This window comes from Notolepis coatsorum (assembly GCF_963971535.1).
Source record: "Notolepis coatsorum genome assembly, chromosome: 1".
NCBI classification, from domain to species: Eukaryota; Metazoa; Chordata; class Actinopteri; order Aulopiformes; family Paralepididae; genus Notolepis; species Notolepis coatsorum.
The window spans coordinates 68,561,762-68,576,990 of record NC_140165.1 but is presented as its reverse complement, the minus strand read 5'-3'; the positions used below and the strand labels follow the sequence as shown (position 1 = coordinate 68,576,990).

Below are 15,229 nucleotides of genomic sequence, written 5' to 3'. Positions count from 1 at the left end.
GGGTCATTCCGTGGTCAGCGACGGCCCTCTCGCAGCACAACGGAGTGCTTGTCCAGCCTCCGGTGTTGGGTCAACGCCTGGTGGTGTGGCTGGTGGGAGGGTGAGTCTGGAGAGGATGGATCCCGCAGTGGTTGATACCATCCGGTGTGCGCATGCTCCCTCCACTGTCGCGGTTTACGCGGGCGGGTGGCGTGCGTTCCAAGAATGGTGTAAGGGGGGGGGCTGGGACCCAGTCTCCTGCCCCCTGGATGCTGTTCTGGGTTATCTCCAGTCTCTTCTTGGTAGGCTGTCGGCTTCGACAGTGAGGGTATATGCGGCAGCTATATCCTCCTGTCATGAGGGTTTTGAGGGGACTGTTTTGTTCAGCCACCCTCTTGTGAAGCGTTTCCTGCTTGGCGCTCGACGCGTTAAGCCGGTGCAACGCTCCTTGGCTCCGACTTGGGATCTTCAATTGGTCCTCGGTCGGTTGTCCTTGGCCCCGTTTGAGCCGCTCGAGCAGGCGCTGTTGGAACGGCTGTCTTTCAAGACCGCGTTCCTACTGGCTGTCACTTCCGCTAAACGCGTGGGTGAGCTCTGTGCTCTCTCGGTACGTCCAGAGTGCCTGTCTTTTCGGACCGATTGCGGTGCCACTCTGCGACCTAATCCTGCTTTCGTGCCTAAGAATATCCGGAGTTCCTTCCGCTCCCGGGATATTGTGGTTCAGGCTTTTCGTCCTCCTCCTCACGCTAGTGAATTAGATGCGGGCCTTCACCTGTCATGTCCAGTCCGTGCTTTGGGGATTTACCTCAGCCGTACTCAGGGCTTCAGGGTTACCGACCAGCTTTTTGTCTGTTACGGTGGGGCTCGTGCTGGTAAGGCACTGTCGAAGCAGCGCCTGTCCCGTTGGTTGTGCGAGGGTATTGCCCTCTGCTACACGTTGGCTGGGCAGGATCCCCCTGGGGGCGTCAGGGCGCACTCCACTCGTGGGGTGGCTGCCTCTGCCGCTCTCCTGGGTGGGGCCTCGGTGGAGGACATCTGTGCTGCAGCTTCATGGTCCTCACCGGGCCCCTTTGTAAGGTTTTACCTCGTGGACATGACCGGGGGTTCTGTCTCCCAGGCGGTTCTGGGGTCTGTGGCCTTTCCTGCTTCCCGTCCTTTGGTCGGGTAGCAGGAGTGTATGGGTATGGGCCACAGTGTGTTGAGTCACACGTGGTTCCGCCTGTACGGTGTGTTCAAGGGGTTCTGGCTCCCTCTTGTTCGCATTCAGGTGGAGTTGACTGCGCCCCCCCTTCGTTAGGAAGGATGGGGTGACAGGGCTCCCCGCACCCCTTGATGTGGGCTTACGGGTCCTCAGGGGGTACATCTGTCGGGTCTCGCGCCCGCTCTTCCCCATTATCTCGTAAGGCTCAGAGCGGGACGCGATGCAATACGAAATATAACGATAGGTTATGTAGATAACCTAGTTATATTAGTATTGGCTAAGCGTCCCGCTCTGCGCGCCCTGAGTTCCCTCTTGAGGGATCTTTTCCTGGGACGGGTTTTTGGCGAGGAAGGGTGTTTCATGACCAGAGTCATGGTTATATGGGTGGTGCCACCATAAGGGGCGGGGCCCCATACAGGTGGGGTGCATGTGTTTTTTATTCGTGGGAGATACATTAGGTATCACAGGAGATAGAAGTATCTCGTAAGGCTCAGAGCGGGACGCTTAGCCAATACTAATATAACTAGGTTATCTACATAACCTATCGTTAACTGTGTCCTGGCTGTAGTAGCATTGTACAACCAGGTTAACTGTGTCCTGGCTGTAGCATTGAACCAGGTTAACTGTGTCCTGGCTGTAGTAGTTAGTAGAACCAGGTTAACTGTGTCCTGGCTGTAGTAGTAGAACCAGGTTAACTGTGTCCTGGCTGTAGCATTGTAGAACCAGGTTAACTGTGTCCTGGCTGTAGTAGAACCAGGTTAACTGTGTCCTGGCTGTTGTAGAACCAGGTTAACTGTGTCCTGGCTGTAGTAGAACCAGGTTAACTGTGTCCTGGCTGTTAGTAGAACCAGGTTAAACTGTGTCCTGGCTGTAGCAGTTTGGTTTGTTAGAACAGACTGTAATCTTATGCTTATGGCAGATCAATCAGCATGGATTGTCTGTAAACTTTAATACATGGCAGTTTGGTTTGTTAGAACAGACTGTAATCTTCACTTGCTTATGGCAGATCAATCAGCATGGATTGTCTGTAAACTTTCACTTGCTTATGGCAGATCAATCAGCATGGATTGTCTGTAAACTTTATGCATTGTTGTCACTTGCCATATCTTGCTATGCTCGCTCATGCCTGTATTTTTTATGTCTGTTCTATTTTATAATTTTTATTTTATTTTATTTTATTTTTATTTTACTATTTTTAAACTGAATCATTTTAAACTATTTTTACTATTTGTGTTACTGAAAACTGTAAGCGGAGAGCCTATTGGGATGCTAGATCCTAATGTGAAACACTGTGATTCTACCTGTCTATCTTTTTATGCTCGCTTATGCCTGTATTTTTTACTGTTGTGAAGCACTTTGAACTGCAACCTCTGTATGAAAAGTGCTATACAAATAAAGTTATTATTATTATTATTATTATCTTCCGATCATGAGTCCAGAGCTCTACCCATGTAGACACACTACCGGAAATAACCTGTACAATCCAAATTAGATTTGACCCAATATTGCTTTAGGCTGCATTATGATGACTCTGGTTTGAGGGCCTACACCTCTTCACCAATGTTTCACATATGTGATATGCCTATACGACAGAAACTCTCCAAGTAGCTGAAATGAAATCCTCCTTAGTCAACAAAAGGTGTTCACTTTTCATTTATTTATTTGTTTAAAAATAAATACACTATGTAGTAAAATAATACATTACTGGGTGCTAATCCTCTTCAGTTACCTGTGTCCACTTCACAAGCTCTCAGTTTCAGGCACTTCATAAAAAAACATCCTTTTGTAATAATAATAAATGTCTTTGTCCACTAGGGGATGAACTTTGTCCGAGAGTGTTGTGGTGCGGGATGGCTGCTGGCGTGTCTGGCTTCCCCTCCTATTCTCAGCAGTCTTCAAACTTTAATGAATATCTTGCTCAATAGAACCCATACATGAGAGTCTGATTGGACCACCAAACGTAGAGCTGTAATTGGCCGCATCACTGTCATCTCTCCCTCTGCAATCCCGTTTTCAAAGGCACCGATAATAAACAAGCCACTTCCTTTGTACTGATGGGTGGAGCCAGTGACCAGCAACTCTCCGACGGGGCAGATAAATGTAGGCATTGGGCGGGCGGAGGCCCATGGAGTTGTTGGGGTTGTCGGTGGTGAAGGCGCAGCAAGTGTGGGAGGTGTTGGCAGCTCTGGAGAAGTTCTCCAGCTGTTCTAGAACCCTGTTGAGATCCCTCCTAACCGCCCCGCCCTGCGCCTCCGCAGCCAGCAGACGCCTGTACATGGCCTGGATGTCACAGTGTGCTTCTCTTCCATTGGGAACCGACGTGAACCAAGTTAGTGACAGAAAACACCCAAAAGCCAGGAGACATCCAAGTTTGAGAGGATTACACCTCATTTCATCTAATTTCTCACAAGCGTGTCCGTGATACTGTATGTGTTGACACCTTTTTCCTCTTGGAACAGAGTTTTCTTACTAGTATGAGGGCCGACGTTCCACTCTACTAGTTAAAGTTGCCTACGGCTACTTGTGAGTAGTACGTTCGTTGATAAAGAAAAATAATGTCCACAGCCGCTCCAGTGTAAAACAAAGATATCCAAATGGTTTATTTCTCTTCCACAGCGAAGTCTTTCTTTACAGAAGGGGTCCTAAAGCTATTTTCCTAAATATTCACGTCACTACTACAAGGTAAGAAAACTGTATTTTCCCAGTCTCCAAAATCACCGCCAACTCGACAGTCACATGACAAAATTCCTCCACACCTGAAAGCCGAAAATCTATGTTGTTTAGTCTATCGGTTCAGTGCTGCTCAGCACTGTTTCAAGATGCACACTGAGCTCTTCTTCTTCTTCTTTAGAATTTCCGGCAGTGTAGACGCATCGTGGCGTATTACTGCCCTCCTCAGTTCTTTTGATGAGCTCTACTTCTTCTTCTTCTTCCTTCTTTTGAATTTCCCGCAGGCGTATTTCTGCCCTCCTCAGTTCTTATACTACGCTAGTGGTATGGTTTCCATAGTTAGGCCTCTGGTAAATCAACTTTTGATTGTTTACCCTCTTCTTCTTCTCATCTTCAAAACACTGAGCTCTTCTTCTTCTTCTTATTTGAATTTCCGGCAGAGTAGACGCATCGTGGCGTATTACTGCCCTCCGCAATTCTTTTTATGGGCTCTTCTTCTTCTCCTTCTTCTCCTTCTTCACCTTCTTTTTCTTCTTCTACTGGACCCCGTCATCAACTACATTGTCCATTGGAGTGCAGCTACTGCTGCTACTTCCTGCCTGAGCCCCCCTCCGCGGGACCCTCCTTGCCCCCTGCTATCTTATCCTGGGCTGCTTTGTCCCTCGCAGCCTTGTCCCTCGCAGCCCCCTCAGCCAATTCTTTACACACCTCCTTCCAGTCCAGACCTTCCAATCCCAGATCCCGCTATCCTAACAATCATCTTCACCATCTCTGTTCTACCCGTAACCTCTGCCATACCAGTAACTACCCCTGCCACGAAGGCCACAATACCTAATTTCTCCTCCCTTCCCCTCTCTCTTTCCACCTGCTCTACCCTCACTGCCAAATGCCCTCCTTCAACCCCCTGCACCCTTTCTTGGCTACCCTGTCCTGCCCTGCTAACCGCCCCAGCATACGTCAACTTACCCTCCCTTCTCTCTCTCCGATCCGCGACCTCCTTCATCATCGCACCCCCGAAACGCTACACTATGCTCCCCACCACAACTACAGCACTTCGGCTTCACTCCCTCTCCACATTTCCCATATTCATGTTCCCCGCCACACCTAGCGCACCTCATCCCCTTCATACATGTGGTAGCTATATGGCCAAACCCCTGGCACCTATAGCACCTAAGAGGATTATGAACAAATTCCCTAACCCTATACATCCTACGCCCTACTAACACCTCCCTAGGAACAACCCCACCCTCAAACGTAATCACTACCGTCCCCGTCACTGCCCTCTCCGCTCCCCTCTTCATCCTTGCTGCACTCTTAACTATGCCATTACGCCCGTCCTCCTTTAGCTCTTCCACCAGCTGCTCTACTGTAACCTCGACCGGTACCCCAACTATCACCCCCTTACATCCCCCCCCCCTCTTCTCCCCTACTCTCGCCACCTTACTTATACCCACCCCCCCAATGCTCTGCATCTTCCTAGCCACCTCCACCTGCCCCTCACTACCACACCCTACGGCCAGATTCCCATCCCACAAAACGTTCACGTACTTTACCTCTCCTAATCGCTCGGCAATGAGTTTGGGCCACTCGAGCCTACCTACTTTCCTCTCATCCCTCTCCCCCTCAAGCCTGACCACTATATGGATCACTTCCGCTTTTGCCACATCTTTTCCTGCACCCTCGTCTCCCGGCCCACTTGAGCTATCGTCCCCCCCTTTCTTCCTCTTCCCCCCTTCTCCCCCCCTCTCCTCCCCCCTACTCTCACTATCCCCATCGCTGTCGTTCCTCTCCGTCCGCTTCTTCCTCTTCTTCCTCACCGTATCCCACCCCTCCTCCTCCCTCTCTTCTTTCTCCCTCTCCTCCCCACTGTACTCCGACTGATCGCGAATATCGGTCGTTAGCTCCATTTGCCGTTCTTCCTCTTCCTTCTTCTTCTTCTTTACACCATCCGACTCCTTCCCTTTGTCTTCCACCATCTCCGAGACCTCCTTCTCACTTCCCTCTCCGTTATCGGTCGTTAGCTCCATTTGCCGTTCTTCCTCTTCCTTCTTCTTCTTCTTTACACCATCCGACTCCTTCCCTTTGTCTTCCACCATCTCCGAGACCTCCTTCTCACTTCCCTCTCCACACGTCACACCCCGAGGGGACACTGGGCTCGCACCCGGTGACTCGCGTCCCTCCTGACGCAAGCCCTCATTCCACTCGCTCCCATCTCGATTCACCCAAAACCCTGGACATTCTTGCACCGGCCGGGGCCATTTACGAGGAATCCACTCTCCCCGCTCTCCATAAGCTGCATGGCTCGCCTTCCACCACCGCTCACTCCCCCTCAGCTTCTTCTTCTTCTTCTTCTTATTTGAATTTCCGGCAGTGTAGACGCATCGTGGCGTATTACTGCCCTCCACAATTCTTGCTTCGTTCACACTTGAGAAAGTTTACACTCCTCTTCTTCTTCTTCTCATCTTCAAAACACATTTCTATCGTCTCTGTCTCCTTCTTCTCTGCTCCTCTTGTCATACAATCACAATACAAACATCATCTCCTCTCTTGGAGGGCCCCCCCAAGAGGGGGAACCCTCCATCTCTCATCTTCTTGAGAGAATTGTTGAATATATATCTTCTTCTTCTTCTTCTTTTGAATTTCCGGCAGATTAGACGCATCATGGCGTATTACTGCCCTCCGCACTTCTTTTGATGATCTCTTCTTCTTCTTCTTCTTCTTCTTCTTTCTTGGCGTATTTCTTCCCTCCTCATTTCTTATACTACACTAGTGGTGTTCCATCTTTAGGCCTCTCCAACTCACACTTTCTCCTTCTTCTCTGCTCCTCTTGCCTGTCCAATACTAATACATACACTAACGCTATATCCTCTGGTACAACTCTGAAGCATGCAGAAATGTCAGCACTGCCTCTGTGATCAACTGGTGGTTCTCATTATCCATGCCAAAGAATGATTTAAGAGAGAAGGAAGATACTCCCAGCTCTACCAGACTTTTATAAAAGATTTCCCTCTCTTTCCTATACCTTTCACATTTTAGGAAGACATGCCCGACAGTTTCAGTCTCTCCACATTCACACACCCCATCTGGATGTTTGCCCACAATGAACAAGCTACTGTTCAACCCACAGTGCCCCAGCCTCAGTCTACACATCTTCACCCTATCACTCCTTGACCCATATCCCTCCACCTTGATCTTGACCCGAGGCTGCAGAGAGAAATAGTGCCTTCCCTTGGTCCCCCTTTCCCACTCATCCTGCCACTCAGCCTCAACTCCTTTCTTTATCTTATCTCTGAGTTCTACTCTTCCCATTGAAATACCTATCTCTTCCTCCCTTCCCAGGCTCTGTTTGGCAAGGGAGTCAGCCATCTCATTCCCCGCAATCCCAGCGTGTCCCGGGACCCAACAAAACTCCACTGACCAGCCTGCCTTCGCAATCCTATATAAAACCAACATTATTTCCTGAATGAGATCAGGGCGAGCTTTAGACCCACCTGCACTCAGAGCCATCAGTGCAGCAGCCGAGTCAGAGCATATAATCACCTGGCTTGGTCCCACTTCCTCCACCCACCACAATGCCCAGAGGATGGCAAGCAACTCTGTCACAAATACTGAGCTGCCATCGGATATTCTTTGTCCCTTACCGATCCCTAACCAAGGCACCCACCACCCAAATCCTGCCCTCCCACTTTCAGGATCCACAGAGCCATCAGTGTACACCTCCAGAGCCCCTGATTCCAGAAGGAACCTCTCTATTTCCTCCACAATCTCGCCCTTATCCTCCTCCTTCAAGAACCTAAGTTCAATGACTCGATCAGGCAATAGCCAAAATGGCACTGATAGCCACCGAGTGTGCTCCGCCACTCCCCCCTGATGCAGTCTCAACTTCCTGGCCCACTGATCAATACTGCCCAAAAAAGGTTTATACTTATCCCCATCTCCTGAAAGTAAACACCTAGCTGGGAAGGACAGACTTCAGGCATCTTGTCGAATATATATAGATACACAAATGTTCTAGAATGTTTGGTTATGACATCATACTGTGACATCACAAATGTTCTAGAATGTTTGATTATGACATCATACTGTGACATCACAAAATTTCCACAATGTTTGATTATGACATCATACTGTGACATCACAAATGTTCTAGAATGTTCTATTATGACAAATAAGCCGGTTCAATGACTTTATCTAAATCCAATCAATATTCCTAATGCCGGTTCAATGTAAGGTTATAAAAATAAACATATAAACATTCATATAATACAATAACCTAAATATATAGCTTTGGCTCCTCTACCCCGGCCCCTAATTGTACCACACACACACACACACATGGAGCTTGTCTTGTGTGTGTGTGTACTAGTCCAAGTCTCTAGTCCTTGTCCGGATTACTTGTAATGTTAAATATTATGATGTAAGTATTATGTCTGTGTGTATGTGTGTGTATACTAGTCCTTTTTCCTGTTTACCTGTAATGTCAGGTTATGATGTAAGTATTATGTTGCACAGTCAAAATGTACGTTTTTTGTGGACTCCAGGGAAAATAGCTACTGCAATGCTGACTAAAGCATATTATTTCTGAGGACCAGGCAAAAGTCCTCGCAAGTGGATTTGTCCTCACAATAAAGGTTGGCCGAGCATAGTATGTCCTCGCAAGTACCTACACACACACACACACACACACACACACACACACACACACACACACACACACACACACACACACACACACACACACACACACACACACACACACACACACACACACACACACACACACACACACACACACACACACACACACACACACACACACACACACACACACACACACACACACACACACACACATTTATCTATATAATAGTACACTGTTCTATTATATCATGTATTATTCTATATTATACTTCTATATACTATACTATTATTCTATATTATTCTATTATTCTATAACTAGATCATACTATATATTATATCATACTATAGTATACTATATTATACTAGACTATATTATATTGGTTTACAGTATTATACAATATTATTTTATATATATACTGTTATTTGAATATATTATTATTCTATGTTAAACTGCTATATACTATATTACTATACTCCTACTAGCCTATACTGTAATGCTATACTAAACTGTGCTATACTGTCTATTGTATTTATCTTTTCTTTGTACAACTTTTTGAAGTGAAATATATTACACCATTCTGCAGAGTGTCAGAGAAGAAGGGTTTATTAGGAATGTGTTTTACGATGCACTAGCATGGCAATCTTAATCTACTATGTGATGCACTAGCATGGCAATCTTAATCTACTATGTGATACACTAGCATGGCAATCTTAATCTACTATGTGATACACTAGCATGGCAATCTTAATCTACTATGTGATACACTAGCATGGCAATCTTAATCTACTATGACTATGTGATACACTAGCATGGCAATCTTAATCTACTATGACTATGTGATACACTAGCATGGCAATCTTAATCTACTATGTAAAAAGGGTTTATTAGCTGGGTATTGGTCTCTTGCGTGTGCTTTGGTGGATTTTGGTTGGTCTTCGTCGTTGGGCTCCCACGGTTTGCTGGCTGGTTTTGGGGTTCCTTGCGTGGGGAGCTCGCTGTTGCTTCTGCTGTGTCCCGGGGGTCCCGGTGTGATCTCGGACTAGACCGCCCCGACCCTACATGTCTTCTCATTTGGCCGCTGTTGTGTCTGTCAGCTTGAGTGTGTGGGGTCGTGTCTCCTTTGGTGTGGCTGCGGGTCCTGTGGCGCGGGCCTGTCATTCCTCTGTGGAGTTTGGGGGTGGGGGCGTGGGATTAGCTGGTTTTCCTCATGGTGACGGGGGCACCGGGACCGGGGGAGATGGAGCGGCCCGCAGGGTTGGCATTCCCGTCGCTGTGCATGGCACTGTGAGTGGCGCGCGAGCTGTTTGTGTTTTCCTTCGGTCATGACGTGCTTTATCGGGGGGGGGGGGGGTGTCTTAGATGGGGATGTGGTGGGGATTGATGTGTCGGTGTTCGGGGGACTGACTGTTCCGGGGGGTTCACATGCGACATTGTACAGTACTTATTTTATGCCTATTCTTAAGTCTGCATGTTTACATTGCACTACTTTTATTGTCTTTTATACCTATTATTATTATTTTTTTAACTTTATTTTTTTTAGCGTTTATCGCTTTTCTGGTCAAGCATGACCGACAGAAACAGGTTGAAATGGGATGTAGAGCAGGGGAAGACATTCTGAGAAATGACGGCGGGTCCGGGAATCGAACTCGTGTCCCCCAGATCCGTGACGAGCACGGTTTTCCCAGACGCAGAAATAGCGCCGAGATATGCGGTGAGCTACGGGAGCTCCCCTTTTATACCTATTCTTATGTCTGCAATTTATGCATGTATTTTTATTCTCTCAATTTGTGTGCTGATTTTATGCTTTATGTTCATTTTATACAAATTGCTGTGGTGCACTCTGGACTGCGGTCCATGTGTGAAAAGTAATATATAGATAGTTATTCATATTTATTATTGTTATATTGTAGAAATGTATGCATTGAAATGTCTGTAAAATCTCAACGACATTGAAAATGAGGGTGACCTCAATTGTCTTTTCAAGAATAAATAAATGTTGATGTATTAGGAACGTCTGACCACCAAAACTTGCACGGACTACAACTATGACGTATATCATGCCAGTTAGGGCACCTTGTGTTTACTGCACCTTGTGTCTACTGTTTACTTTTACTCATAGTCAGATTAAAATTCTTTATTGCCTATATTTATTGTAACATATTGTAGCAGCCTGAATATTCTACAAAGTATTCAGTAGTGCTAACTAACTGTTACTTTCCCTGTGTGTGTACAACGTGTGATTAACAGTGTTCCTTTGGATAGCCTAACAGTGTTCCTTTGGATAGCTCGCCCAGTCTAACGACGAGGTGAGGTGCTACTCTTCTCCGGCTGCAGTATGGATTACTAACAATGACATTGAGCCCTTTTTCCCTTTCTGGAGCGGTCCTTGAGTGGGACCAGTGGAGGTTGCCAGCAGGGGGCGGAGTGGCGGTGGTGGCAGGTGGAGCGGTGGAGAGAAGCAAGCAACGAGGAAGAGGGAGTTACCTGGAGGCAACGGTAGCAGGAAGCTCTCTTCGACATTGGACTTGACGGTGATCAGTCGCAGTTACAGTGGACGGGTACCTTAAACGAGCCCGTGGAAGAAGTGACGTTGGAGAGCCCTGTCGGAGCGAGCGACGGGTGATGAGACATACTTGCTAGTGACGGGTTATCCTAGAAGTATCAGCGATAGTGTGTGAGTAAGAGAAACCGAACCCAAGGACTAACGTCTAGAGCTAACGAGACTAACGTCTAACGTTATCGGGTTATAGTAGTTACTGTGTGCGGTATAGTAGCATGCCGCTAACGGCTCCGTCTGACTTGAGTAGACTACCGGGCGCGAGGCGCTGAAGAGACCGGTGGTATAGCCAGCCACGTTGCGTTAGCAGTAACCGAATAGCAGGAGGGTGCGCCGAGACCCAAAGCTTAGCTGTGTTTAAGGTAGCCAAAGTATTAGCATGCGCGACAGAAGCAAGCCAGCAACAGCAGCGGTGGACGTTTCCCAGACGGTGCAGAGGACGCCTCTTCCCACCAGCAGAGGACGCCAAACAGCAAGCTCCGCCAGCTAACCACTGCCTGCTGTTCGCCCGGCCTGCTGGCTGTGCTCGCGGGATCGCCGACTCCATCTTGTCACCCGGACGAGCGGTGACAAGAGTGGCTCCGCCATCTTGGCTAAGTACTAACAGTACCACGTGTATCAACAGCAACGTCCATTGAAGTGAACGCTAACAACCAGTGTCTAAGGGGTACCCCAAACAATTTAAGCCGGCTTAGGTTAGGTTTTCTTTGATAACGTGGGCCCACATTTATTGGTTATTTTGTTATTTGTTTATTTGACTGTTTGCTTCTGGAATTCCCAATGTGTCCACATTCTATGCCTGGGTTCCCCCAGTACAAGCGGGGTGGTTTAATGTATTGAGCACTCGGTGCCTATGGTGGGAAGAGCTTCCCCTACATTGATAACAAGAGCACCCGGTGCCATATATTAAGAATTAACGTTGTAATGTATAACCTGCCCAGGCTTCACTAAAAGTAGACCTAATCGGGATCATTGTGTCCAGCTGCAAGCCCTCCAGAACGACATTCCGGGCCAAAGACGGGGGTACTTATAGGTCCAATACTATAGTATCCTACTACCCAGTGTCTGTGTACTACTACTCCCACAAGCAGGGATAATCCACCCTACAATATAATATAACCAATAGGGCATACAGACCCTCATCTCCACCATTGCTTACACTTTTTATTTTCTTCTCGTATTACGTTTTATTGCCTATATTTATTATTTATATATTTAACTATTACCCTGCCCATACCTGTACCTCCCCCCTACCACATGCTGCTATGATGCCCGAATTTCCTCAAGGGGATCAATAAAGGAATATCTTATCTTATCTTATTTAAATGTTAATTTTTTTTTTAAATTTTATCTTTATTTAACCAGGCAAATCAATTAAAAACAGATTCTTATTTACAATGATGGCCTGGCAAGAGATAACGCCTCTTGAAGGGAGGGGGGTTAAGCATAGCCGACATACTGTAGCTAAACGACAGCCGCAATGCAAACTTTTACAGACCAAACTAAAAGCACAACAATCTTAAAAATTTAAAGGACAAAGGGACACGTCCAAATATACCAGACCAGCAATATACAGTTATAACATATAACACTGCACCTCGACTCTGGAACTCCCTCCCTCAGACCATCAGAGACTCCCCCACACTCTCCATCTGCAAATCCTGCCTCAAAACCCACCTGTTCTCCCTAGCCTTCAACCTTCCCCAACCTTAACCCCCCCCCCTCCAACCTGTTTGATGTTTGTTACTGTCGCTCTATGTTTCTGTGTATCTCATGCTGTTTTCCCTGTTTCCCCTGTGGTCCTGTGTTCCTTTTGTTTCTTTGTTTTTCTCTGTTTCTCTGCCTAATGTCAGCGACTTCTGGTTCCTGGGAAGCGCTATACAAATTAAATGAATTATTATTATTATTTGCAGCATATCTTCCATTTACTCATGACAACAAGCAGAACAATAGAAACAAGCACAGCGAACAGAGAGTAGCACAGTTGGGGGTGTTACTGGGTTGAGAAAGAGTTGCAGGAATCAGTAAAAAATTTCATAAGAGAGTGCTTGAATGCTGACTTATCTTATCTTACCTCCGAGAGCTTCCCGGATGTGGTCCAGGGTGGGGTGGGGCTTGTTCCTCAGCAGGGTGTACATGGACATCACCATCCCCGGGGTGCAGAACCCACACTGGGAGCCGTGGGCCTTGGCTATACGCTCCTGTGAAGCAGGAAGTGACCTCATGTTTAAAGCTATACGCTCCTGTGAAGCAGGAAGTGACCTTGTGTTAAAAGCTATACGCTCCTGTGAAGCAGGAAGTGACCTCATGTTAAAAGCTATACGCTCCTGTGAAGCAGGACATGACCTCATGTTAAAAGCTATACGCTCCTGTGAAGCAGGACGTGACCTCATGTTAAAAGCTATACGCTCCTGTGAAGCAGGACGTGACCTCATGTTAAAAGCTATACGCTCCTGTAAAGCAGGACGTGACCTCATGTTAAAAGCTATACGCTCCTGTGAAGCAGGACGTGACCTCATGTTAAAAGCTATACGCTTCTGTGAAGCAGGACGTGACCTCATGTTAAAAGCTATACGCTCCTGTGAAGCAGGACGTGACCTCATGTTAAAAGCTATACGCTCCTGTGAAGCAGGACGTGACCTCATGTTAAAAGCGATACGCTCCTGTGAAGCAGGAAGTGACCTCGTGTTAAAAGATATACGCTCCTGTGAAGCAGGAAGTGACCTCGCGTTAAAAGATATACGCTCCTGTGAAGCAGGAAGTGACCTTGTGTTAAAAGCTATACGCTCCTGTGAAGCAGGACGTGACCTCATGTTAAAAGCTATACGCTCCTGTGAAGCAGGAAGTGACCTCATGTTAAAAGCTATACGCTCCTGTGAAGCAGGACGTGACCTCGTGTTAAAAGCTATACGCTCCTGTGAAGCAGGAAGTGACCTCATGTTAAAAGCTATACGCTCCTGTGAAGCAGGAAGTGACCTCATGTTAAAAGCTATACGCTCCTGTGAAGCAGGACGTGACCTCATGTTAAAAGCTATACGCTCCTGTGAAGCAGGACGTGACCTCGTGTTAAAAGCTATACGCTCCTGTGAAGCAGGAAGTGACCTCATGTTAAAAGCTATACGCTCCTGTGAAGCAGGACGTGACCTCATGTTAAAAGCTATACGCTCCTGTGAAGCAGGAAGTGACCTCATGTTAAAAGCTATACGCTCCTGTGACGCAGGACGTGACCTCATGTTAAAAGCTATACGCTCCTGTGAAGCAGGAAGTGACCTCGTGTTAAAAGATATACGCTCCTGTGAAGCAGGAAGTGACCTCATGTTAAAAGCTATACGCTCCTGTGAAGCAGGAAGTGACCTCATGTTAAAAGCTATACACTCCTGTGAAGCAGGACGTGACCTCATGTTAAAAGATATATACGCTCCTGTGAAGCAGGAAGTGACCTTGTGTTAAAAGCTATACGCTCCTGTGAAGCAGGACGTGACCTCATGTTAAAAGCTATACGCTCCTGTGAAGCAGGACGTGACCTCATGTTAAAAGCTATACGCTCCTGTGAAGCAGGACGTGACCTTGTGTTAAAAGATATACGCTCCTGTGAAGCAGGAAGTGACCTCATGTTAAAAGCTATACGCTTCTGTGAAGCAGGACGTGACCTCATGTTAAAAGCTATACGCTCCTGTGAAGCAGGAAGTGACCTCATGTTAAAAGCTATACGCTCCTGTGACGCAGGACGTGACCTCATGTTAAAAGCTATACGCTCCTGTGAAGCAGGAAGTGACCTCGTGTTAAAAGATATACGCTCCTGTGAAGCAGGCAGTGACCTCATGTTAAAAGCTATACGCTCCTGTGAAGCAGGAAGTGACCTCATGTTAAAAGCTATACGCTCCTGTGAAGCAGGACGTGACCTCATGTTAAAAGATATATACGCTCCTGTGAAGCAGGAAGTGAACTTGTGTTAAAAGCTATACGCTCCTGTGAAGCAGGACGTGACCTCATGTTAAAAGCTATACGCTCCTGTGAAGCAGGACGTGACCTCATGTTAAAAGCTATACGCTCCTGTGAAGCAGGAAGTGACCTCGTGTTAAAAGATATACGCTCCTGTGAAGCAGGAAGTGACCTTGTGTTAAAAGCTATACGCTCCTGTGAAGCAGGAAGTGACCTCATGTTAAAAGCTATACGCTCC

The 15,229-nt window shown here is 47.0% G+C and overlaps 1 protein-coding gene across 1 annotated transcript in view; it reads right to left on the bottom strand.

Annotated features, from left to right (window-relative positions):
- The window catches only part of aox5 (aldehyde oxidase 5), a gene marked incomplete at both ends in the record, with an annotated part of 234,481 nt that overhangs the window by 206,893 nt on the left and 12,359 nt on the right, over positions 1-15,229 (bottom strand). The window contains one exon of the mRNA XM_084324128.1: positions 13,124-13,250. Coding sequence (XP_084180254.1) covers positions 13,124-13,250 — 127 coding nt within the window. The remainder of the gene's footprint in view (positions 1-13,123; positions 13,251-15,229) is intronic.